This window comes from Macaca thibetana, chromosome 2 (genome assembly GCF_024542745.1).
Source record: "Macaca thibetana thibetana isolate TM-01 chromosome 2, ASM2454274v1, whole genome shotgun sequence".
Taxonomy (NCBI): domain Eukaryota; kingdom Metazoa; phylum Chordata; class Mammalia; order Primates; family Cercopithecidae; genus Macaca; species Macaca thibetana.
In genome coordinates, this window is record NC_065579.1 from 138551916 (window position 1) to 138579044 (window position 27129).

Genomic DNA, 27129 nt, shown 5'->3' on the forward strand with positions numbered 1-27129 from the left:
GGATCTCCTTTGGTTCAGTCACTCATCAGATGCCCAACAACCTGCTCTTCCTGTCTGCAGAGCACGGAGATGAAGCAGAAACTCTTTAAGGAGCAGAAGCAACCATGGATGAACACAGCAGCCTTTGCTGAGTGCCTGGATGGTCCAGGATGTTACGTAGATCATCCATTCCAGACCGCAAACAACTCTGTGGAGAGAGCCTTCTTAGCGCTGTGTTCCTGAGGAAATGGAGGCTCCAGGAGGTTTTGTCACTTGCTAAGGTCAACCAGCTGATAGAAGTCAGTGTTGGGATCCACACTCAGATCTGTCTGAATCCAGAGCCTTTGCACTTACACCCATGATTGAAGCTCATCCAAATTACCCAGCAAGTGTGAGGCATGGGAGTGGGAGATGCTTGGGGTGGGTGGAGGGAGAGTGGCTGGGGTCTAGGGAGCATGGGTCAGGGTCCAGGAAAGCCAGAGACCCTTTATATCCCTCATTGTGATCCTGGGACTTGGGGCAAGCCCTGGATCTCCTCTGTTCCTCAGTTTCCCCATCTGTAAAATGAACATCCCACCTAATATAAATCTCTATGTTCTTGGGGGAGTTGAGGTGGAAAAATGGGGAAATAGAAAGTGTTCTCAACAACAGTAAAGACACATGTGGCACTAATGCAAGGAATCGATAATAAGTATTCTCAATGTTAGGGTTTAAAAGAAATAGATGAGTAACAGAGTTATCATAGGTTCCTGAGAGAAGCTGGGATAGACCTTACTTCTAAGGTGGTTGTCAAGGCAACCAGACCTCCCTGCAGCTAGGCATTTGGGGTCACAGAATCCTTGCTGGCCTGAAAGTGCTTAAAGTCCCTACATTTTAAACTTCCTGAGGGTCAGTCTTCTCATTTATTAACTAGGGGTGCTAGCAGAATCTACCCCCACGAGTTGTTTGTAAGAATTCAATGAGGCAAGGCATGTGAAGTGCTTGCCAATGTGTCAACATACAGAATGCACTTGATGGATATTAACTTTATTATTGTGAAGTTAACGTAGAGTCCATGGACAAGGATAAAATTCTAGCATATTTGCATGAGCATTTTCCTAGTGTATCAGTTAGCTCTTGCTGCATAGCTAACCACTAAAACTGAGAGACTGAAAACCATTGCCATTTGTTATTTTTCATGGGAAGCCCCACAATCTCCTTTGGGCAACTTGTATTCTTCCCTGATGCAGACTCTTGGTGGAACTGACACCACCCTTGAAAATACAAGTTGCTTAGGCCATTTGTCTATTCTATCCCCTTGGTCTGCTTTTGGGATAAACCTGTGGCTTAATTATGATCAGTGAGAATCAGACCCAAGACTACTAAAGCTGAGGAGGTGCAGATAGCAGAATCTTCAGCAGCCACTGGGCAACCATAAAATAACAGACAAGCTGTCTGAGCATAAAGTCAACCCAGAGAGCTAAGTAGAGCCAACCCGAAAGAAGAGAACTGCACCCCGGAGACAACACTCACATCCTCACATCATCCTGGGTTTGAAGCCATTTCTAGCCTGGAGTTTCCATCCATGTGAGCCAATAAATTCTCTTTTGCTTAGGGCTGTTTGGGTTGAATAGTTTGTCATTTGCAAACAAAAAATTCCTAAACAGATGTGCCCAGAAAATGGATGATCCAGCAATGGTCTACGCTTTGTGGCTGACAAACTAGTCAGGCAGCTAAAATCTGCCCTTTGTGCCTCTGTGGGTTAGAGACACTGTTCTATTAATCAATGAGTCAAAGTCAATCTTAGAATTCTAGAGTGATCATTTTGTGCAATTGGACTGTATGCAACTTGAGGAAAGGAACCGGGGCTTATCATTCTGTGTCCCCAGCAGCTAACTTGAGGCAAGTTGCATAAAAAGGTGCTTCATACATGCTTGTTGAATGAATGAAAGGCTCCTGATTTGAAGCTTTTAAATGCGTACTGTTGCTATGAGCAAGTACACAGATTATGGAACACATACAAAGTTTAGCCTCTTAGAAGGTTAGGGGTTTGAATATGTCCCCCGAATTTATGTGTTGGAAACTTAATACCCAATGCAATAGTCTTGGGAGAGGGCACCTAATACGAGGTGACTGGTTCATGAGGGTTCCACCTTCATGAATCAATTAATGTCATTGCCATGGGAGTGGGATTATCATGAGAGAAGGTTATAAAAGAGTCTGCCCCTCACACTGTCTCTTTTGCCCTTCTGCCTTCCACCATGAGATGACCCTAGCCAGATGCTAGTGTCATGTTCTTGGACTTTCCAGCCTCCAGAACCGTGAGCCAAATAAGCTGTTTTTCTTTATGAATTACCCAGTCTGTTCTATTCTGTTACAGCAACAGAAAATAGACTAAGACATTTTCATAGCAGAGGAGTCTGGAATTAGCAAGAGACCATCACTGAGTGATGAATGTTTTTGGTGGGAATGAGTCACTGAGGCTGCAAAGAGACCCTTCCATGAAGACCCAGCAGAGGTTTCATCACAAAGAGAGACTGAAAGCCATCACCATTTATCATTTTTCATGGGCAGCCCCACAATCTCCTTTGGGCAACTTATATTCTTTCGTGATGCCAAGTCTTGGCAGGATGCAAAGGCCCTGAAGTATTTCTTGACTGCAACAAGCAGCAAGCTACCTTCATCATGAAATCCTGCCCCTAATCCTGCTATAATGAGTACAATGCTCAAATCAGAGGCAGTATGACAAACTTATAAGGAGCATGGCTTTGGAGTTAGGCAGACTGAATTCAAATTCTGGCTTCTCCACTTCCTAGCCTAACCTTGGGCAAGCTGTTTAGTCTCTCAGAGCCTCAGTTTCCTCATCTGCAGGACATAGTATAATAATGATACTTACCTTCAATGGTGTATTGAGAATTAAATGAGAAAATACGGGTAAAGGGTTTAATATAGTGGCTGGGACAGAAATAAGTGGTCAATAAACAGTTCACGAACACACACAGGTAAAAAACAAAAGTCCAAGAGGTTGTATGACATTTGTAGACAATGAACATCAAAATGTTGCATGTGCCTTGATGCATCAGTACCCAGTGGCCTCTGATAATTTATCTTAAACTTTTGAAGACACTTTCTGCAGATGACAGCTACTACTCCCAACTTGCCTTTGCTTTGACATTTCCAAACCCTCTTTTCCCAGGAATCATCCTACAGTTAGTTACCTTCTTCAGTTAGCTCTACAATGGAAGTGGTCCTCCTTGTAACCTTACCTTCACCCTGTTGGATCTGAGCTAATGGACATTTCAAAGGTGGTTCCTAGGGGAAGCAGGCAGACAGTGTGGACTGGAGGACGGGGAGTCCCCCCAGGACCTCTCCACCCCTGATGTGCCACCTCGCCCTTTCAAAAACCACTGGAGCATGTTTGAGAAAAGTTAAGCTGTTTTATTTCACAGGATAGCTCCACGTCAAACCAGCAGGCACCATCAGAATACGCGACAGAGGATCCAATCAGACACTCTATAGGACGGGCGTTTGGTCGTAAGGTAGAGAAACGATATCCAGAAGAGGGCAACATTTATCATCACGTGGGGACAGGCAACCAGCAATTTCCTAGGGTGGTTTTGGTTTGTTTTTCCTGTCACAATTTGGGGAGGAAGGAAACCAAAGGAAACGAAATAGACCAGCCACTCTGAAGCAATCAGAATCAAACCTATTGCCAAACCATGTAAACAGTCACACTGCCGGGAACAAGGGCCTGGGCAGAAACCCTAGCCAGGATCTACTTCCGTCTAAGGAAGGAAAAGTGCACTCTGGTTGTTCTGGTTCAAGGAACAGCTTTGTTATTTGCCGGGGACAGTTCACACAGAAAGGAGGTGTCAACAAGGGGCAGCAATGGCCATGTGGCCAGTCCCAGAGGGACAGTGGGACACTGGCAGATCAATCTCAGGGAGGTCAGGAGGGCTTGGACCTGACAGCAAAGTCCCTTCTCTCGGCTCCCCTGGGCAGCTTTGGATATGTGGGGAATGCTCTGTGTGGCTGCTCAGAGGAGAGGAGACCCCAGAGAACCGGGGAAGTTGACATGAAATGTCAGCGTTAGCTCTGCACAGCAGAAAATCAGCTAGGCAACACCTCGGCTCACCCCTTTCTGCCTTTCCTCCCGGCCACCACCCCCACTCCCAGCCCAGCAGGGGCCAACCCCATGGTTGTGAGCCAGCCACTCTTCTTTCTGGGTTTCTCAGGAGAGTGAGGCATTTGCTCTAGTGTGGAACCATCTGGATGTGTGAAAAGTTAGGAATAGAAAGACTGAGAGGAAGAACCATTACCCGAGTCCTCATGTTTTTCCATTAGCTGTGTACATGCACTGAGTGCCATATCACGACCAGGTCACGAGAAGTCCTCCACATTCGTGCCTCCTGAATGACAAAGAAATATACCCAACAAGGCACTCCAAGGGACTCCAACAGAGAAGAAAGCCCCACATAAAGGCCCCTTCCCACACTGGCTCCTCTTTGTGTACCACAAACCAGTTTTAAGTGTTTATAAGGCAGATCTCTGAACTGCTGGTTCCAGCCGATAGCCAAAATATGGCTCAATTTCCCTGTGTCTCTTCCCACTCCGATTTCTTCATTGAATAGAAACCTTTCATCCCTTGGGAATCCATCTCTCTCCTGACCCCTGGCCTGGTGACTTCAGAGAAAAGACTCCAAAGTCTAATTCCCAAGCTCGCAATTCCCTCCAATTGTGCACTCTGTCCGGGGTTCAAAAGGCGCTTCAAGGTGAGAAATCGTTAGCACTGAAACAAGGAAAGGCAAGAATTTTTCATAGAATCCCACAGCTCAGAGCAGCTCTTTAAGAGGAAAAGGGAATAAAAGGGGAGGGGGAGAGTGGGGTAGGAAGCACAGCTTGTTCTCAATTTTATCCAGAAAGCTCTTTAGCGGCAACTGAGCCACAAGGCCCAGGAAACTAGACCAGGAATTAATTGTCTTTGGTCAGTTTTAAATGAACAACTTGCTGGTTCATTCCTAAAATAGATTGAACATCGGTTATACATAAAGACAAAAGGCTTGACCTCAGGATAAGTCGAAGGTTAAGAAAAGAAATCATTCCATGAAGCAAAGAAAAAAAAAATGCCCGTTGTCAACTAACTGATCAGTACGGCTTTCAATAATGGTGATGAACAAGTAGGTAAACACCACTTCCCCTTGTACAATTGGTTATATTGAAGACTACTAACTAGGTTACTACATTTCCCCCACACTCACTGTACAGTTAGGTATTTGTTTTTACATTGATCTATCTACTAGGTGCAAAGATTTGGTGAGTGGCATTGGCTAAAATTTAATTGTAGCCTTTTTAAAAATTACAATTTCACATTTTAACAGTTACTTTCCAGCATTTAAGCAAATACAGCAATATATAGTGGACTAAAACAGGCAGGAGTCAGAAAGAGAAAGCCAATGTTCAGGGAACGTTGATGGCACTGAGTGCTGTGGAGGGTGACTGAGACATGCATAGTGCCAGATGAGGAAGTGGGAACAGGGGAGGGGGGCGGGGAAGTATTTTTCCACTTGGCCTGCGTCAAGGCTCAGATTTGGGGCTGGATGAGTGAGGAGACGTCTGCCAGCTGCGTGTGTACATCCCTAAATGTGAACTCATCAGCCATTTCCCAATGGAAAAAAAAATAGGTGCTTAAAGAAAACAGCTAAGACTCTGCCCTCAGAAAATTCAGTGAAAGGCAGGTCCATTTTCAGTAAGAAAAAAACAAAATCAGTCAATTCAGAGAAAAATCCACATGGTCTGATTGGTGTTATGTATATCAGGCAACAGATTTTTCTACTCTGATTGTTGCTTTTAATCTGGTAGTTGTGGCAGAGATTGCTATATTTTGCCTGGGAGGCTACTGGATTTAGGATCTGGGAGTATCTTGAGGGTAGAAATCAGAAGTCTTCTGTCCTGGCTGGACAGTATAGCGTCCAGCATGCGAACACATGACTTTAAGAGCCTGACGCAGCCTCTGCTCTTAACCAGTGTCAAATTTTGGGCAGGTCACAGCATAGCCCAAGGCCTTACTCTCTTAAGCTGTAAAATGGCAATAGCTTTCTGTGCTCCAAGGCAGATGGCCTTTCATATCCAGGAGCTAAAGAGAAGGGTTCATCCTAGGCCAAACAAGGGAGGTCAAGTTTGACACCGGCCTCTCCCTGAGATCCTTTTTCTGTTCCTTTCCTGATGCTCCCTTCCATTGTGGGGTGTCAAGTCCAGTCCTTCAGACAAGGTAGAGTGGCTTTACCCTCCTAACACATCTAGGTGCCAGTGACTTAACTAGGTCCCTCCCTTTGGGTGTATTTACCTTTTTGTCAGGGACCAGAGGAGAAGGCACCACTTAATCCAATGGGCTGAAATGTTAATGATGGAATCCAGGGCTCTTATTAAGATGGCAGGAAAATTCCACTGCTCACTTCTGAAATACCATTGGGAGGTTTCAAATAGAAGGGCTGAAGGGTTCTGATCTAAGACTTACCTTACTAATGACAATCACAAGAGCATTGTATTGATTCAGTGTTTTCCAGTGTACACAGCTTGCTCACTGCTGTTTGACCTTTATTACCCTATTTTATGGAGCAGAAAAGCCAGGCTCAATGAGGTGAAGTGACAAACCCTAAGTCACAAGGCTCCTAAGTGCTTGGGGCTGGGACTCAGACTCTGGGCCTTTTGACTTCAAACTTCATTGTCCTCGAGAGAGAGGAAGCTTGGGAAGAGTAGGGAAAAGCCCCTGGGTCTGGCAGGAGAGGGTAAGTAACAGTGGCCCACAGGGCACACAGATTCGCCCATGTGCCATTATCCAGAAACAGCTCATCTCTGGAAGCGATCAGAAGAGGAGGTAAAATGAAATCAAAGGAGAGTGACCCGGAAGGGCTTTACTCGGCCAAAAGGCAAAGGCCTTGCTGTTACACATGAAGATCATGCACCCATTTCTATCACCACATTTTCATCTACACTAAATGTTCTGGAGGGAGTGAGTGAAGAGGGAGGGAAGGGAAGCTATGTCACTTGTATTAACTCAACCGACAGTGTCCTCTAGGATAGAAAGTGTCAAGGACTGCCCCTCCCTGGCCCCAGTCTGAACTGGGCGCTCACGGCTCATGCGTTTCATGCAAGACGGCACCAGCCACAGTGCGTCACAGCCTGATTTAAAATGAAAACGATGTGACTCAAAGTCTCCTTGCCTGTTTAGTTCCAAATCTGACACAGTATAATTAGTAGAACCAGGAAAAGAAAAAATTAAATAGTTTGAAAATGATATAAGTTAAACCTCTATAGTTACCACAGATTTATTCCTACAGCGTTTCTAGGTTTTGAAGTATTCCACACCACTGTATTTTTATTTTTCCCTTTTTCCCAACCACATGTAATACTGTGCTATGATGGGGCTTAGGTTCTCACTATCCCCTGCCTCTACACACAAACACAAGGATGTGGTAGTCAGGGGTCTTCTCGCCAACTTTCTCCCATGCCTTCGGGAGTACTGTTGGCCTTTGGCCTCCGGGTGGAAGGGCAGGGTCTCTGGGGTGGACGGGGGTGGGGGTTTCCTATGAAGGGTTCCCCACCTCTGGGAGCAGACTGCTTGGGGGTACTGCCTGCCTCACCCTTCCTTGAGGGGCAGACTGTTCTGGAAGGCCACGACTTCTGGAGACAGTGGGAGTCTGTTTTCGTTTGTGTTTTTCTGCAGGTTAGTGGTATATTGCTTCATTTGCAGTTACTATGGGCCTCTAAGTTCTCCCAGAAAAGTCCCTGCAAATCCCACCAAATAACTCGGTGGGAGATGTTTGGTGGCATGGGTCTGAGGTAAATCTAAGTTTCATAAAAAGAAAAAGGAGATACTATATACACTTAGTATGTGTGTGTCCAGATCTAGTATATGTATATAGATGCATAAATATATATATATACACACACCTACAGACACATACATACATATACATGTGTATATATGCACACGTCAATATACACACACATATAGGTATGTAGAGAGAATGTCGAGAGAGGAAGTTTCCAGTGACGATATGCGGGAGAAGCCATGTGGTATTTTGCCTCCATGTTAGGAAATGCTGTGGCTGGGGCTGCTCCAGCTCCAGCACTCCTCTGGGCATCTGTTGACACGCGAGAGGTCTGTAGGATTCCCATGGCTGGACGTGAGCTGCAGCCAGTGCCTGGGCCTCAGCTCTGCACAGACACACCCTCCCAGACTGACCTCTGCCCTCCAAGGCCAGGGTCACTGGGAAGCACATGGAAGCCACCAAGGCCACCCTGGGCCGTGGCGAGCCACAGTGGGCCATGGCGGTGCGGCCCATCCTGCAGGTCACATGGTGCCTGACTTGTCCGCTGAGCTGTTGGGGAACATCTTCTCGGTGGGCGTCACGGCCGGGCTGCCCACGCCCGAGCTGCTGCTGCTGCTGGACCGGTGCTGGACCACCGGCCGCACGGGCCGCATGGGGGGCGGGCGGAGCTGGGCGCCAGCCAGGCGGGCGGACAGGGCTGGCTTGAAGGTGGTCATCATCTCGGTGGAGGAGCTGCTGCTGCGGCGCATGGCGGCATCGGGGTCGCGGATGACGATGGTGTGAAGGGGACTGGCGGGCTCCGAGCTGATGGGGCCTGGCGGGTTCTTCAGGGGCTCCAGGGTGTCCAGCACCACATCTGGCGCCTGCTTGACCGTGTTCTGCCTCTCGAGTTCCCGCAACTCGTGCAGAGCCGTGCTCATGGTCTTCTCGATGTCCTGGGGACAGAGAGAGCTGGGGTCAGCAGAGTCTGGAGACCTGGAGTCATGTCCTTCCTGTCTGCTAAGCAGCTTCCCTTCTTAGGGAGGTTCCCCAGAAGCCTCGCGGCAGGGATGGAGATTAAGTCCTCAGGATGTCTTATAATCCCATGGGAGAACCAATGTGGATATCCCCTGCATGCTGCCTTGCACAGGAAATAGGTTTAATAAGGGCAGGTCACACTACTGACAAAGAGGGCAGGCTCTGGAGTCAGACAGACACGGATTCAAATCCTGGCTCTACCACTTCCCTTGCTATGTGACCTTATGCAAGTTCCCTCACCCTCTGAGCCTCCAGAATCCTCATTTGTAAATGGCACATCATTATAATATGGACCTTAGGGAGTTGATGAGTGCATTAAATGATACAGTCCCTGTGAAGAGCCTGGTGTGACCCCTGGCACAGAGTAAGCACTCAAAAATACTAATGACAATACCAGTAGCAATAATAGCTAACACTAAGCACCAATCCAAACCCTGTCCCCTAATAATTCATTTAATCTTCACACTTCTAAGGTAGGAACTACCTTTATGCTCATGTCACAGGTGAGGAAACAGAAGCTCAGACTGGTTAAGTAACTTGCCCAAGGTCACACAGCTAATTAGCAGCATAGCCCAAGTCTGAACCCAGGCAGTTCAGTACTTTTAGTTTTTAAAAAAATCCTTGGTCACAGAAAAATTTCTTGGAGATTATGTATCAGAATGTTCACAGTGCCCATCCCAGAATAGAGGGACTGCTACTCTTTTCTCTGTATTATAATCAGAAAATTTTGTTTTTTAAAAAGCGGAAATTTTAACAGGCAAGAAAAATCTTCTGCCTACATAATTCCCGAGGATGTTATAGTATCTGAGAGCTCATTAGGAGGACAGCAATCTGAAGTACTCAAAGAGAGAGAGCTCCCCACCGCCCAGGGCAGCCTGGGCTCACCATGCCACAGGGCAGCTTCCCTCAGCTCCCGTCCCCTCATGCCCAAGGTGGTGCTGTCGCTGGTAGGCAGCATTTAACCCAAGAGCCCTTGGACAGGCCACAGGGCCCCGGACTTTTGAGTAAAAAGACTCTGTGGCCAGTTGCTGACCATGTGACCCTGAGCAAATCTCGATCACTCTGCACCATATTTTGTTCATCTATTACAATCCCAGACATTTACTGTGAAGATGGGGTGAGATAATGGATGTGATGAAGCTTTGTAAACTGCCAGACGGTGGTTTACAAAATCCTTCTAGCCCAAGAGCCCCACGGGTTCCCATGACTGTTGACAGGGATGCCTCCGCATCCCACAGACGTGAGAGGAGCTGCTCGGGCTCAGCTGGGCCAGATCCCAACTGGCTTAACGATCGAGGGCACCGTGAGGGATACTGCCTAAGCCACCACTGGTAGGTGCTGTGCATAACCTCATGGAGGAATGATGACTATTAAGACAGGCTTGCTTTATTGCACATCCTAAAAAAAATAAAAAGTATGAGTCTGGTGAAACAGATGGTGGGGGTGGAGCCTGGAGATACTGGGGCCGGCCCCTTTCTCTACCCTGGTCTTTTACATTCTCTTTCCCCTGTCTGCAGGTGGCTTCCTGCCTGCTCTAGGCCCCATGGCAGGCTTCAATCTGGCTGGGGTCAGGGTCCCGAGCTCTTACTCCCCTCATTGTCACAGCCTATCCTTTTTTTAGGGGACTATGGATGTCTGGCTAATGGCTAATATTAGCTTGTATGTTTCTCCACGATATTTCATTCCTTGCCTCAGAACACTGGCAACTTTAAGAAAGGGTCTTTTGTGCCTTATTCAAAAGGAGGTGCTTTGGGGGCAATTTTCTGCAGGAAGGGAGGGAAGGCAGACCCCTCTCCCTCTCTGCTATGTGCCAGCCCTGCAGTGACACAGCCCACTTTCCTGGAGCCGAGTCACCCAATCATCAACCACTCTGCTTGAAGGAAGCTCCCTGTTGACCTCACTACTCTCTATTTGCTCTAGTCCAGCATGAGCTGCAAGGTGAAACTTTAATAAATAAAATGTAATTTTTGCCCCTCTACCACCATCACCACCACCCCCACCACCACCCTACCCCAGCAGAGTGAGCAGAAAGACAGAAAGCTCAGAGAAAGATCAGCTGAGTTGTTTAGGCTGCAGCCTTGCATTAGTCCGAGAGGTGATGCTGCGAGTCTCCAGAGCTGAGCGGCAGAGAGGCCCTGGAGGACAGAGTGGGGACCACGATTGCTTTTCATCTCCTCCTCAATTCGATCTTTCCACTTTGGATGGTCATGTTGCAAGTTCCACAAAGAGCCTTTTTAAGTGGGTTCACATCTAAATCATAAGGGATATTTTGAGACCAGAGAAATTTGGGTCACTCGACCTACTACTTGGGGTTCTTCAGCTGCCACTCCCCTTTGCAGACTGCAAAGCCAAGGGCTCATCAGAGCCAATGCCGAGGCTGGAAGCTCTCCAGTGGCAGTGGGCTATTTACATATCATTTACCACAATTCCCTATTTGACCTCTGTTAGTGAAAGGGTGTCTTGGATGGCAACTGTCAAACTAGAGAGGGTGCAGATCCGTCTGCTAACTGAGAACACATGCAGCAATCCCCAAGTACATTCTAGGGGCAGGTCTTGTAACATGCTCCATGAATGAAGGTCAAAGAAGTCTGGGATATGGGGCATGCCCTGTTTTCTTTCTTGGAGATTCACAATGCATATCTTTTAAGGTAGCAGTCCTCAATCTTTATGGCACCAGGCACCGTTTACGTGGAAGACAATTTTTCCACGGACAGGGGTCAGGAGGATGGTTTCGGGATGAAACTGTTCTACTTCAGATCAGGCATTAGATTCTCCTAAGGAGAGCACTGCCTAGATCCCTCACATGCGCAGTTCACAATACAGTTCACGGCCTATGAGGATTTAATACTCCCGCTGATCTGACAGGAGGCAGAGCTCACACAATAATGGCTCCCGCTGCTCACCTCCTGCTGTGCAGCCTGGTTCCTAACAGGCCACAGATCCATCCATGGCCCGGGGGCTGGGGGCTCCGGCTTTAAAGGTTTTTTAAGAAGTCTCACAGAGAAGCCACTCAACTTTGTCAGAGCAGCATTCCCCAAACCTTGATGACCACAGAACATGTATTCCCTACCCACTCCCTAGCATCCTGTGGAACTACTCTGCTGTGACAGCTATTTTTAGAAACAGTTTTCTAGACTACATTTGATTCTTTATAAATGTAAAGGGCCCTGGGGCAGGCCTCAGGCCATCCTCTACCATAACTGGTAGAACTTTCTAGACTGGTAGAACTTTCTAGACTGGTAGAGTTTCCAGATGATGGGTGGGTACTAGGGTCATGTTTCCTAAAGTATGGGGGGACCAGCAGCTGGCATGCCTCCTTGGAAGGCACTGATCTTCAGGGACCCCTGGGAGTGGGCATGGGGCCAAACTAGAGCCTGCTGGTGTGAACAGGAGTACTCATTGCTAGGTATGCTGTTTCTGTGTTGGGTATTCCCTGGGAACCCTGCCTGGCCTCCTCTAGAACACAGCTCATGGCTCCCCGCCCTTCCTCTCCACAGTAAAATTCTCACAGACCAGAAGGTTCCAATTGTCTCTGTTACCTTATGTGGGAGAGAACACTAGGGAGAGGGTACATAATGGGCCCCCACACCAAATTCCAGAGACAAAAAAGTGGAAACTTCTCAAAATATGATCGAACTGTCAAAAAACACATGAAACCAGCTATGCAGATTGTTAAACAAATCACAGTTCTATTCATTTGGCAAATGTAAAAATCATATAGATTGTTTCATCCAAATACAAAACAAACAAACAAAAGCCAACTCTCTAAGTACTGGAGAAGAACCTGGAACATTCTTCTCTTGCAGCTTCAGCTATTTAGTTCTGCCCACCCTTTGGGTCTCAGGTCAAGTCCTCCCAAGAGAAGTCTCTCTGTGCCTAGGTGCAATCCTCACATTTTAGGCTCTCAAAATACTTGGGACCACTCCTTAAAGGCACCCAATCAAACAACTATTTCACAACTATGTGTGTGTATTTGTTGATGTCTCTTTCTTCTTTAAACTGTAAGCTCCATGTGGGCAGTGCCTGAGTCCATTTTAGGTCTTCATTGTACTGTTGGTGGCTAGCATGGTGATGGCCACATGATAGATGCTCAATCAATATTTGTCAATGAATAGATGAATGAAGAGAGAAATGAATGAATGAGTGAATGAATGAGTGAAAAACGGAATCATATCACTTTGTGTAGTGACCTGCCATTACCCCAGCCCCATAATCTGGCCAATGCCCTCTCCAGCCCTGGACACTGGGGGTGTTCAGTCTCTATAGGAACCCCAGCAGTGGCTGCTCCCAACCAGTCTCCATTCCCATGGGAAGCCCAGCAAGGGACAGGGAAGCCACTCACTCTCCTGTTCTCTGACTTAGCCATGAGCCTGGCATAAAGGCCAAGGTGGCTCTCCGCTCCACGGATTCCCACCCGCTGCCCTCTGGGGCATTTGGCTGCCCAGCCTGCCTTCCCGCTGGCCCTTACTTCTGCCAGGGCCTCGGCCTCCAGGGACTTGTGGTCCCCTAGGCTGCTGTGCCTGGTGGAACCGCAGGTCGACCTCATCGAGTGCCCTTCGGAGAGCGCCTTCTTGTCAGGGTAGTTGATGCTGCCAGCGCTCCCGAACGTCGCCATCCTCCGCTTCTCAGGGCTCTCGATCCTCCCCCGGGTGAGGGGGATTTTGTGGGGGCTGCTGGGGCAGGCAGCGGCCCGGGGTGGCGTGTCTATGCTGGGGCCCAGGCCCCGGGGCGGGCTGTGTGTGTCGCCCCCGCTTCGGCGTCTGGGGATGGCCGCTCCGTCAGATCGCAACCGCACTCTGCAAAGGAGCCAGGGGGCGAGGGGCATGGGGCAGAGGTCAAGCCTGGCAAGTCTCAGAATGGGTGAGTCAACCCCATGCCACACACTACACGCTAGTCTAAGGAGCGGGTACAGTAAAGCCTCATTCAGCCAGACCCCATAATTCCACAATGAAAGACCTGGCTCAGCACACAGCTCAGCAGCAGGGGGAGGTCTAATGTGCAAACACAAAAGCATTTGGAGCACAGCGCTTCCAGGCCACAGATAGCTGTGCTGCCAACCGCAAAATGCATCTGGTCTACATGCTAAGTCAAGGCCTACAGGATTCCAACCCTGGAAACGCTTTGGTGATGGTTAGTTGGGCTCATGATACCCTCTGAAAAAGTTCAGACATTTCCATGATTCTGAGGGGCTTCTAATTGGTCGAAGCTTTGAGGCTTGACTGTACCAAAGTTACCAGCACCCTGCAAGCACAGGAGGGGTCCCGTGGGAACTGAAGACACTCTAATGTTGCCACCCAACCCCCAATCTCTCCAGAAGAGGGCTCCTTCTATGAGGCTTTTCTGTATCTTTGAAAACTAGTCATTCAAGAGTAAACCCTGCATGGCTGGACAGCCCTTTTGTGCATTTGGATACCTTTCCCACTTCAGGGAGGCTCTGGTGCAGTGAAAAGGCGATTAGGGTGTGTTTCAGGAGGGTGAGTTATTGCCGTGTGTCTGCCGCATGCTTTCCTGTGTCCTCTCTCAAGCCCACTTTATTAATCTGTTAAGTGGGTCTAAGTAAGATCCTTTGCCCACCCTTTACCTTTGCTTCAAGTGGGTTTGAAAGCACCTTGAAGATAAGAGGTTCTATACACAGGAGATTTTGCTGCATCCTACAGAGGTCACCAAGAGTCTGAAGGGCTAGACGTGGTGAGGGGAGAGGAAGAGGGACCATGTGTTGGGAATGGATTATGACTAGGGACCAGCAGTGATTCAGATCCTAGTGCCACCAGCTGAGCTAAGCAGTGCTTGTGGGTGCCCCAGCAGAACCAAAGCATAGGTATTGGAGAGGAAGCAGTATTTAGAAAGAACAAGAATGAAGGAGGTGAGGGAGGGACGAGGGAAAGGAAAAGAGAGGCAGAAGATATGGTCCTCCTAGAAGTCAGGGGACCATAACTTCTTTGTCTACCTACCCCAGCCTTCTACTTCCCTGCCCTTCCCAATTCTACCATAGTGCCCTGAGCTATCTGCTGAACTGAGTGGAATTTGCAGAAAAGAGGCATCAGTATTTTTACTGAAATAAGTTCAGAAATTGTGTGTTCCCACTGCGACTGATTTTTTTGGGGGGCCTATCTGCAAACACCCACACGTGTGGGTTGATCACATGACCCCTCCACTGGAAAAAACACAGAATATGACATTTTGAGACCGCGACTAAAAAGGCAGTGAGAAACTGTCAGTTTTGCTTTTCTTTCCTTCTTATTTCCTCATTAACTTTTTAAGATAATCATATACTTTGGATTATACCTGTTTTTCAGAATGACATGCACTGCTCCTTGCCTGGTAGAAAGGTCACGTGACACAGCCTGGCCCACACATAGGGAGCGAAGAAATTGGTAATACTGCTCCCTCCAAATAAGTGGGTGGAGTCAAGTGTCAATTTCCTTCAACACATGAGTAGGTGTGAGTTTTCTGTTTATGTAGTGCATTTCAGGGAATATGTGAACTTTACATTTTTAAATATAACAACTCAGTTCTACAACAGAAAGCTGGAAGGAGGTACAGGAACTGGAGAGAGGTAGGAAAAATACTTGCCAATTTGTATCTTTCTCACACATTATTATTATTTTAAACGAAAAAGCACTGAGTTCCCAACACATGTCTTTCCTCCTCCTCCTCCCTGCAATACAGGCTGGATTGTTTTATACCTGGCCGCCTTGGGCCAATGCCAGCCAGCCTGCCCAGTGTGCCCATCGTATCTTGTGGGGAACAGGGGGCTGCAGTAGGCTCCTTCTCTCCTCTCTGCCCTTGTGCTTCTCCCAAATCAGACATGAACAGGCTTGACACTAGCAGGGAAAAAATGAATCCGCATATCCTACCGGCCCATCACCCCCCCAAAGCCGTAATCCGAGATGTGCTCCGTGGGGGACTGGAGGTCGTTTTTGGAGGAGGCCTTGTCATCCAGCAGTGGCCCACTGCTGGCCTCGCTGTCGGCCTTCTGGCTCAGGCTGTCGGAGAAGGCATCATCCCTGGGGAGAAGACAGACATGAATTGGAGGCGCCTTGCCCCAGAGAACCCAGCATATACAAGGCTCCCTGATACATGTCTGAGGGGCTGAATTAACACAACTTATGGTTACATTGTGCCCACAGTGCTTGCTAGGCCACTGCCCACTGGGTGCCTTCCTACCATGCATGCCCATTGCAACACTCCTGGTCAGTTTCTGCAGCTGGGACCCTCTTCTGTCCCACACCTACCTCCTCTTTTTTTCTCTTCTAGCTTGTTCATTCCCGGGCAACTCCAGGCTAGAAAAAACTAAATGTTGCGGCGTGTATTGGAGAAATGGGGGGATGGAGTCTGCAGGCTGAGCACCGAGGGCTGAGCGCTGAGTCTCTGTGTGACTCCATGAGAAAGAGCTTCTGGCTAAGCAAGGGAGGAAGAAGCTGCCTCTGCCCCTCACCTCCCCACCCAGGGCTTGGGCCACTGTGCCATGGCTCACAAGCTTGTAGGGGTGCCCTGCTGGCCTCCTTCCATGGCCCTCTGCTGCGGTGACTTGTCCCCGATCTCAGAGGTCTGCGGGCATCGGGAGGCTGCCGAGGGCCCTCCACTATGGCATTCCTCTGGCAGTCTGCTTGGCCCTGGCCTTTTCTCTGGCTGAGACCTCCTCTTTCCCATCACAATGTGGGCTTTTAATCCTCTTCCCTTGAGGCTCAGCTTGGTGGCTGCATGTATGGTAAATCTGTTCTGCCGAGCCTGACCAGAGATCCCAAGGAATGTGTGCACTGGAAGCTTCCATGGCTTTCAAAGGAATGGAAAGTGCAGACTTTTTGTGGTAGGACTACGCATTTGGGATGCAGGGCTCTTTTTTATTAACCCCTGAAATTATTTTTTAAAAAACAGTACCCTAGTAATCAGAAACAAGGGCATGTTTCTGCCTATCCCCTAAGACAGCTACCTCTGGAGTGTAGAACGGTAGGCAGGGGAGGCCTAGGAGATGGAGGCACATGGCAGGATCCCCTGGATACTGATTCAGGGTGATGGATGCCCTGGGGGCTGTCAGCTGCATCAGAATGTAGGCCAGGGGCACACAACACTGTTTCTGTGTGCTCAGAAGGAGGAATTTGGATGTCTGTTAAGTGGATCACCATTTAAAGGGAAGTTAGATATTACCCATTCTCACAGAAGACCAAGCGCATGATATCAAGGAGAGCAAATCGCTGGCATACAAGCTAGCACTCCCCTATGGTGCCCATTCCAGACATCACTAATCTATTTCAGCATTCTTCACAGAAGTCTCGACTCCACTCACATGTCCTGTACAACTATGTACTGATGGGGGATGAGTCCATCCACGCCGTTGTGCCGGCCCTCCCACCAGTCCTCCGAGGCGCGGTGGTACAGGAGCAGCGAGGCCCCCTTCTTGAAGGATAGCTCACGCGGGGACCGCCCCATGTAGTCAAACTTGGCAATAGCCTCGATCTGCTCCACTTCTGGAAGGAAAGCAAGGGAAAGAGCATATCTGAGGTCAGCAAAGCGGCAGCTCAAAAGCCTCACTCAGATGGCCCTGGCTTCTCTGGGGAAGGACAGACCACACAGCTGGTGAGAACATGGACAGAACGCCTGGTGGGCTAGGGCTCAGGATCCTGGGGTCATAGACTCAGATCCATCCTCCACCCTGTGACCTCAGGCAAACCATCAAACCTCTCAAAATGTAAAGAGGATGCTGATACATCCTCCTTTTCCACTGCCCTTCTTGTTCTCTACTTTTTAATGCTCATTAAGACAATATTGTAGAATTTTCTTTTTCTTCTACCTCTTAACACAAGTTCTATTAATATTTCTACTTTTCTATGAGCCCTTTTCCTCTTTGTCATTTACAATACTTTTAGTAATTTTTAATCTTTTGAGAGGCCACATCATGTATGCAGACTCATCCGTGCAAAATCCGATACAGGATTTTTAAGGGTACCCAGACTCTTCAAAGCTCATTGTTAAGGACTGAATTGTGTCTCCCTCAAATCTGTATGTTGAAGCCCTCACCCCCAACATGACTGTATTTAAGATAGAGGCTTTAATTAATGTAAATGTGGTGATTAAAGTTAAATGAGGTCATAATGGTGGGGTCATAATCCTAGGGCTGGTGTCTTTATAAGAGGAAGAGAGGCTGGGCATGGTGGCTCATGCCTATAAGTCCAACACTTTGGGAGGCTGAGGCGGAAGGATCGCTTGAGTCCAGGAGTTTGAGACCAGCCTGGGCAATATAGTGAGACCTCATCTCCAAAAAAAATTTTTTTAATTAGCTGGGCATGGTAGCATGTGCCTGTGGTGCCAGCTACTCTAGGGCCCAAGGCAGGAAGATCACTTGAGCCTGGTAGGTCAAGGATGCAGTGAGCCATGATTATGCCGCTGTACTCCAGCTTGGGTGACAGGGCGAGACCCTGTCTCAAAGCAAATAAACAAAAGTTCTTGTACAAAAGCACATAGCTTAGTACAGACATTCATCAGGTATTCAGTTGACAGCAGCTGTCATGACTGTGATTATAATTATTAATGGATTTGGCCTATAGGATGGGTGCAGAGAAGAGATGTTAAACTGCAGAGAGTTTAAGTGGTTTAAACTGTATGGTTTAAGGACCATACAGCTAGTGATATTTGGGGAAGAGACTTTTTGGGGAGCAGGGGATTGTGCCTACAGTTTATGCCACCTGTTTTATAGTTTCTACCCTAAGAAGTGTCCATACGTGGTAGAAAACTGATTTTGTACAGGTATTAATGTTTTAATATTTTAAAGCAAGCACAAAGATGTTTAACATTATAATTCTTACTTTTTTTATTTTAATAGAGCAAAAGAGTAACAAAAGCAACCCCTCTCTCTCTCTAGCCTGCAGATAGCTTCCCCATGCTGAGCTTTCTTGGGGCTATCTGCTCCATTCACTGTGGACAATCTTGTCTTCATTGATCTGTTCATCCACCTGTCCATCACATAGTTAAGCTCAGAATATTTGGCTTTATCACTTTTTAGTTGTGCGACCTTGGGATACCTAGTTTTTCTTTCTATGCCTCAGTTTCCTCATCTGTTAAATGGAAATGGTAATAAACAGAACCTATCTTACAGAGTTATTAGAAGGATTAAGTGAGTTAATATACATGAAGTGCTTGCAACAGTGTCTGGCACATAGTACTCTATAAGAGTTATGCACATGTTGTTACCAGAGGCTGGTGCACTTCCAAGGGCCACGGATGGCATGGAAAATCAAAGAGCAGCAGGAGGAAACTCCCTTGTTCACTCTGCATCACTCCCCACCACACACATGCACCAGGGCTCCCCTCTGAAAGCAACTGGCTCGAGAAGACCATGCTTGTGGCCCCGTAAGATGCAGTGGCTTTGGGATGTATTTAGCTCTTAGTGACTGAGGCAGCCTTCTACAGGGAGCAGGCCTCAAACAGTCAAATCAGCTTCCCCAGCTGGCTACCTGACAAATGTCTTTAAATGCTATTCTAACCAAGGTGATGCGAGAGAAGGAAGGAGGGAAGGAGGTGGGGAAGTGACAGCACCACTAAATGGGTCAAATTAACTCAGATCTTGACTCAGAGTCACATCCTCAGTAAAACAGACAGAGATCTTGGTCCTTCTCTCTGCAGCATCTTTGAATCTCACATCCAGCTGTGTGCTGGAACTGCCTGCTAGCCCGTCTGCCTGCCTCGTTACAAGAGTCAGAAAGGCCGCAGGGTTTGCAAGGGCAGGAGCTGAGCCCAGACAGCTGTGTGCTCCTGGGTTCACCCAGGGACTTCCTCTGACCCAGATTCCCCAAACTAAGAAAGGTGCTGACCTAAGCAGAGGTTTTCTGATACTCAGAGGGGCATAGAGGGGCTGCCTCTGGTTCCTTGTTTCTACCTTTACCATCACCAGAGCCTCCAGCAGTCACTGGACAGCAGCCTGAAGTTGAAAGAGTGGGGCAGCAAGGGGAGCAGAAAATGTGAGGGAAAGAAAACAGGAGGAACAGGGCTGAACCTCCAGCTCAGAGAAAGCACGTGTGTTTGCAGACGTCGTTACATAAGTGTGTATGGTGGAAACAGTAATAACAGCTCCCATTGATTATTACTAAGTCTGTTATTTGGGCTTTTCATGCCTGAAACAGAATATGTTTCTCCCCCTCATCACTCTCCCACACTCTGTTACCCAAACTTACTTCATTCCCTCATCTTCCCCATCTCAGGAAACAGAACCACTGCCTACCTGCTCACCCAGGCCAATGCCCTGGCATGGCTCTGCACACCTCATCCATTAGCAACTCCTTCAGGCTGTCCCCTGGATCTGACCATGGCTCACCACCTCCCATGACACCCTCTTCACTTCCATACTTGCTTAGGTAGAGCCACTTCTCCCCACAGCAGCCTAGAGGGTCCTTTACAATCATACAATCAGATCATAAAACTCCCCTGTTCAAAATCCTCAGAAGGCTTCCCATGGATCCTGGAACAAAACCTCAGTGTCTTTCCACTGCTCATAAGGCCCTCCAGGATCTCGGTCACAGAGGCCTCTGAGACCTCATCTTCTCTGTCTCTCTCTCCTTCACTAGCTCAATCTGCTCTTGCCTCACTAACCTTCTTGATGTTTTTCCTCCAACATCCCAGTATGACATTTTTCAAACACAAAGTACAATTGAAAGAATTTCACAGTGAACATGCATGGAACACAATGAAATTCCACAATGCTAGATTTATCATATATCTATCCACTCCTCTATCTATCCATCTTATTTTTTAATGATTTTTAAATTAAGTTATAAACATCAGTATACTTTATCTCTAAACACTTCAGCATAAATATTCATAGAGTTGTTTGTTTGTTTGTTTGTTTGTTTGAGACAGGTTCTCACTCTGTCACTCAGGCTGGAGTGCAGTGGTGCAATCACGACTCACTACAGCCTGAACCTCCTGAGATCAAGCAATTCTTCCACCTCAGCCCCCTGAGTAGCTGGGACTGCAGGCACATGCCTCCATGCCCAGCTAATTTTTTAAGTTTCTGTAGCAATTGGGGGTCTCACTATGTTGCCCAGGCTGGTCTCAAACTTCTGGACTCGAGCGATCCTCCTGCCTTGGCCTCCCAAAGTGCTGGGATTACAGGCCTGAGCTACCACCCCCAGCTACAGAGCCTTCTTGATGCTTTTAAAACATGACAAGTGTCTTCCTGTTACAGGACCTTTGTACTTCCTATTGCTTCTCCCTGGGATGTCTTTCTCCCAGATCTTTGTATTCATCCACACTCAACAAATATTTATTAATGCTATGTGTCATTTGCTAATTTCATTCAGGTCTGTACTCAAATGTCATTGCCTTACCAAGGCCTTTCCCAGCCACTCCCAACTACAGGAGTCCCAACTGCCAAATCACTTTCTAACACCTTCTCTTGCTTTATTTCTCTTCATGGCACTTACCACAACCTGAAATTTATGTGTGTGTGTATGATGTGTGTATTTATGTTTGTGGTATGTGTGTGTGTGTATATATATAGTATGTATATATACACATATACATATGTGTACACACACATAATTTTGAAACTTTACTATCAATCTTTCCTACTAAAGTGTGGGTACCATTAGGACAGATTTTCTTTTCTTACCTACTATATTCTGACTCCTAGAACAGACCCTGGGACAAACAGGCACCAAATATGTATTTATTGCTTGCATGAATAAATTCAAGTTTTACCGGTACCAGGTGTTCTACTTACATTATCACATTTAATCCCATAACAACATTTGAGGCACTACCTTCATTTCATGATGAGGGAACTGAAGCTCGGTTGAATGATGGGCGTAGGCTCAGGTCACACCAGTAGATACAGTGATGAGCTAACATCTGAGCTCAGGTCCCAGACATCATTAATAGAGGCTTCTAGATGTTTTTGAATTGTGCTAGGCTTATTCTTGCCACAAGGTCTTTGCTTCTGTATAGTGTAAATGTGACTATATAGATATGCAATGCTCTATGTTTGATGCAATTCAACTCTTGTGTATTGAGAGGCTAATTGTACCAGGTAAAAACCCTATGGGCTCTACAGTGAGGGAAGAGATGAACAGCCCAGCCCCTGAGCTAGAGGAGAGGTTGAGACTGTCTCGGTAGGGGCCTGGCTGGAGTCACAGTTTAGAAAATCACTCCAGTGGCAAAGCAGAGCAGTGGAAGGATTGGAGGGGAGAAGCTGGAGGCAGCAGTGCTTCAGAGGCTGCTACACTGGTCCAGCCTCTGGACTAGCATGGGCTAGACGTGGGCTTTTCTGGAGATGAAAAGACATGTTGAAGCTTTGCTTTCATTTCAGAATCTGAAGGTTGGACATTTATCCTTCTCTACCCATCACTCAATAGGAAGCTCAAATTCCTCTCTCTAGCCATGCCATTCCAGAGAACTGTGTTACAGGTCATGAGTCCTGCCTGCATGAAAGAGGGGATGGCTCCATTCCTCTCAATACAACTTCATGTCCCTCTGCCCACCCCACCCCTTACTTCATCCCCAGAAGTGAGAACACTAATCTCATGCAACCAGTTTACTAGAGGCCAAGTCACTGTATCAAAGGCAGAGAATGTGGGTGTACCTTCTCTTCTCCCTCATCCTCCTTGTGATGAGAGTAATGACAGAAGCCAGGGCCTGTTTACAGGGTCCCTCTTTTCTCCCCTTCTCACTCATGACCTTGGATTCTTTCTTTGCATTTGGTGGTGGCACCAGCTGATACTGAGATTTAGATTTAATTTAAAAGGAAAGGAGTGAGACCGACCTCTGGGATGACGGCATGAAGAGCTCCCCAGGGAAACTCATGAAAAAATATAAAAAGTAAAAGAAAAAAAAAACATTTCAAGCCCCTGGAAATGGTCCTAAGGGCAAAAAGCAAATGAAGAAATATCTATTCAGGAAAATCTATAAAAACTTAGTGAGAAAGGTAAAAATCTCTGGTATTTGAACCAAGACTGCTCCCTCCCTCTACTCCTGCTCCAAGCTTGGGGAGATGGAGGCTCCAATCCAGACGACTGCAGCCAAGAACACAGGGCTTCCTCTCCCTTTACCACCTTCTAGTCACAGGGCTTTCTTCCTGGAAGGAGCAAGAGCTCAGTGATTCTCATCCTGCTCCCACTACCTGTTGCTGAGGCGAAGTCCCAGGTGAGTGGAGTGGAGAGACCAGGACTTCATTCTTCCACACAACCCCTACTCATGGAATGGTGGCTGTATTTTGGGCATGGCACCACTGAAAATGTGGGTGTTCTATCAATCTTGCCCCAGCTTGTGAGGTGGTGGTTGCATGGCAGGAGAAGTAAGTTAAGAGGATCTCTGGCTGCCCCTCCACAAAGCACTCAGTGGGGACATCACTCAGAAGATGCCATTGTCTCCATCCCCAGTCTCAGAGTCCTGGCTCAGATTTTCCCATGGGGGAGAAGCATCCCGTAAAACAGACAGCTCCTAATCTTGTCCCAAAGGAATTGACTTCAGTTGCAACAGGGCTTGGAGAAGTTCAAGTCGAAGAGCACTCTCAAGAACAGTGGAGGTTGTGTTGAAGGGCAATCCAGTGATGGTTCATGAATTTAATGAATATAGAAGCTAGACTATAAGGCAGATTGTTAGCAGAGGAGAACCGGGGAATAAGACAGCCAGGAGAAGTACTCCTGGGATCAGAAGAAATATCAAACACTGACTTCAGAAACTATCCCTATAATGGGGACAGAATTTGACTGCATTAATTTGTAGAGCAATTTAGGACCAAGGGTACTGTTGAAAGAATAGCAACCATCCAGCAATTAGTGGAGATTAACAGCCAGAAAGGATCAGGGAAAGAGACTTCTACCAAAACCACTGTCATCTCAGGGAAGGAGAACCCTACCAAAACCACTGTCATCCCACAGAGTAACATTTCCATATATCACTGAAATTAAGCTAGTATAAATACAAGCTCATTCAAATAAGATGTATATGGTAAACCTTAGAGAAGCTACTAAAAACTAACTCAAAAATAGTAAGAGCAGAATACTGGTTGTCAGAGGCTAGGAAAGAAGGGGAGGGTATATAGGGAGCGATTGCTCAACAGGTCCAATGTTAGAGTTAGTTAGGATAAATAAGTTCTGGTGTTCTATTTTACAGTAGGTTGACTATAGTTAACAACAACGTATTGTATGTTTCAAAATAGCTGGAATAGAGGAGATTTTGATTGTTCACACCACAAAGAAACAATATATTTATAACATGATGAATATACTGCTTACCTGAATTTAATCATTACACAATGTATGCATGTATTGCAATATCACATTGAATCCAATAAATATGTCCAATTATCTGTCCATCAAAAATTAAATAAAACTGTTAAAAATAACTCTAAAATACGGTGAAAACATCATTAAAGAAGTTTAAATGCTATCTTAGAAAATATTCACTAAATGCTATATTAGAAAATATGCAAAAGAAATCAGTAAAGAAGGAATAGAGGAACAAAAAAGATATGAGACACATAGAAAACAAAAAGTAAAATGGCAGACATAAATCCAACTATATAAGTGATAATATTAAATGTGAATGGATTAAACAATCCAATTAAAATGCAGAGATTATCAGACTGGATAAAATAACATAATTTAACTATGCTGTCTACAAAAGACACACTTTAGATTCAAAGATACAATTAGAGTGAAAGTGAAAGGATGGAAAAATATATTATGCAGACTGGAACCACAGGAAAGCTAGAATGACTATACTAATATGGATAAAATAGACTTTAAAACTAAAAATATTGCTAGAGATAAACAGCAGCATTTCATAATGATAAAAATTTTGGTCTATCAAGATATAAAGAATTATAAACAAAATGTACCTAATAAAAGAGCAGCAAAATACATGAAGCAAAAATGGACAAAAACAAAGAAAGAAATAGACAATCAAAAATAATTGTTAGAGATTTCAATACTCCACTCTCAATAATGGAAAGAACAACTAGACAGAAGAAAAAAGAGGAAACAGAAGACTTAACACTATAAACCAAATAGACCTAACAGGCATCTATAGAACACACCACTCAGCAAGAGACTATACATTCTTTTTAACTGCACATGGAACATTCTCTTGGGTGTGCCCTATGCTAGTCCATAAAACAAACATCAATAATTCAAAATGATACAAATAATACAAAATGTGTTCTTCTACCACAGTAGGATAAAATTATTGATTTCTTCTATAGAAGAAGTTTCTTCTAAAGTAGGAATCAATAGCAGGAAAAAAATTGGGAAGCTGACAAATAGGCAAAAATTGCACATCATACTCCTAAATAACTAATGGTTGAAGAAAAAAATATCAAAAGAGAAACCTTTGAGATGAATGAAAATGAAGATACAACATACCAAAACTTATGGGATGCAGCTAAAGCAGTGCTTAGAAGGAAATGTATGACTGTAAATGCCTATATTAGGAAAAACAAACGAACCTCAAATCAATAACCTAAACTTCCACCTTAAAACACTGGGGGAAAAAAGTGCAAACTAAACCTAAAGCTAGCAGAACGGAGGAAATAATAAAGATTAGTGTAGAAATTAATAAAATAGAGAATAGAAAAACAATAGATAAAATCATAAAACCAAAAGCTGGTTCTTTGAAAAGATCAATGAAATTGACAAGCCATTAGTTAAATAAACCACGAAAACAAGAGAGAGGACTCAAATTATTGAATCAGATATGAAAGAGGGGACATTACTACCTTTTTTCCTTTTTTACAGGAAAAAAAGGATCATAAAGAAATACTATGAACAATTACATGCCAACAAGTTGGATACCTTAGATGAAATTAATAAGTTCGTAGAAAGAAAGAAACTATTAAAACTGACTTAAGAATAAATAAAAATATGAATATACTTATAACAAGAGATTGAATCAATCATCCAAAAACTACGCACAAATAAATGCCCAGGCCCAGATGGCTACATTATTGAATTCTACCAAACATTTGAAAAAGAATTAATAATAATTCCTTATAAAGTCTTCCAAAAACTACAAGAGAAAGGAATACTGCTCAACTAATTTCACTAGGCAAGTATTACCCTGATACCAAAACCAGACAAAGATATCACAAGAAAACTACAGACCAGTATTTCTTATGAATATGGATGCAAATATCCTCTACAAAATGCTAGCAAACCCGGCCAGGCATGGTGGCTCATGCCTGTAATCTCAGCACTTTGGGAGGCAGAGCTGGGCGGACAACTTGAGATCAGGAGTTTGAGATCAGCCTGCAATATGGCAAAATCCTGTCTCTACTAAAAATACAAAAAATTAGCCTGGTGTAAAATACAAAAAATTAGCCTGGTGTAGTATCGGGCACTGTAATCCCAGTTACTAGGGAGGCTGAGGCAGGAGAATTACTTGAACCCAGGAGGCAGAGGTTGCAGTGAGCCAAGATTGTGCCACTGCACTTCAGCCTGGGTGACAGAGTGAGATTCCATCTCAAAAAAAAAAAAAAAAAAAAAAAAAATCACTAGCAAGCTAAATGCAGTAGCATAAAAAGAACTATGCTCCATGCACAAGTGGAATTTATCCCAGGACTGCCCAATTGGTTTAACATCTGAAAATCATTAATTAATGTAATGCATCTTATCGGTAAAATAAAAAAACTAAAATCACACAATCATCTTAATAGATGAAGAAAAAGCACTGACAAAATCTAATATTCTTTCAAGATAAAACACTCAACAAACTAGGAATAGAAAGGAACTTCCTCAACCTGACAAATGGCATCTATGAAAAACCCACAGCTAACATCATACTTAATGGTGAAATTCTGGATGCTTTCCCCATAAGATCAGGAGTTAGACAAGGATATCCACTCTCATCACTTCAATGTTGTACTAGAGATTCTAGCTGGGCCAACTGGGCAAGAAAAAGAAATAAAAGGTATTCAAATTGGAAAAGAAGTAAAAATATATCTATTCATAGACAATATAATCTCATATATTAAGAAATCATAAGGAAATCACTAAAAACTATTTGAGTGGATGAATAAACTCAGCAAGGTTGCAGGATATAAGAGCAATATATTAAAATCAATTACATTTCCATACACTCATAGTGAACAATTCAAAAGTGAAATTAAGAAAACAATTTCACTTACATTAGCATAAAAAAGAATAAAATACAGAGGAATAAAGCACTGACAAAATCTAATATCCTTTCAAGATAAAAGCATAAAAGGCACTCTGTAGTTGCCACTCTGGCAACTATAAATCATTGTTAAAAAAAACTAAGCATCTAAATAACTGGCAAAACATCCTATGTTTATGGATCAGAAGACTTAACACTACTAAGAGGGTGATATTCC

At 45.4% G+C, this 27129-nt stretch overlaps 1 protein-coding gene across 5 annotated transcripts in view; it reads right to left on the reverse strand.

Moving 5' to 3' along the window:
* Window positions 1-3375: 3375 nt before the first annotated feature.
* The window catches only part of SRGAP3 (SLIT-ROBO Rho GTPase activating protein 3), a 321293-nt gene continuing 297539 nt past the window's right edge, over window positions 3376-27129 (reverse strand). For 4 of the 5 annotated variants that reach the window (XM_050778617.1, XM_050778616.1, XM_050778615.1 and 1 more), the window contains 4 exons: window positions 17095-17275; window positions 15665-15814; window positions 13276-13603; window positions 3376-8725 (listed from right to left, as the gene is read on the reverse strand). In XM_050778617.1, coding sequence (XP_050634574.1) covers window positions 8312-8725; window positions 13276-13603; window positions 15665-15814; window positions 17095-17275 — 1073 coding nt within the window. In that variant the 3' untranslated portion in view covers window positions 3376-8311. The remainder of the gene's footprint in view (window positions 8726-13275; window positions 13604-15664; window positions 15815-17094; window positions 17276-27129) is intronic. The other variant, XM_050778618.1, reaches the window with a different exon arrangement.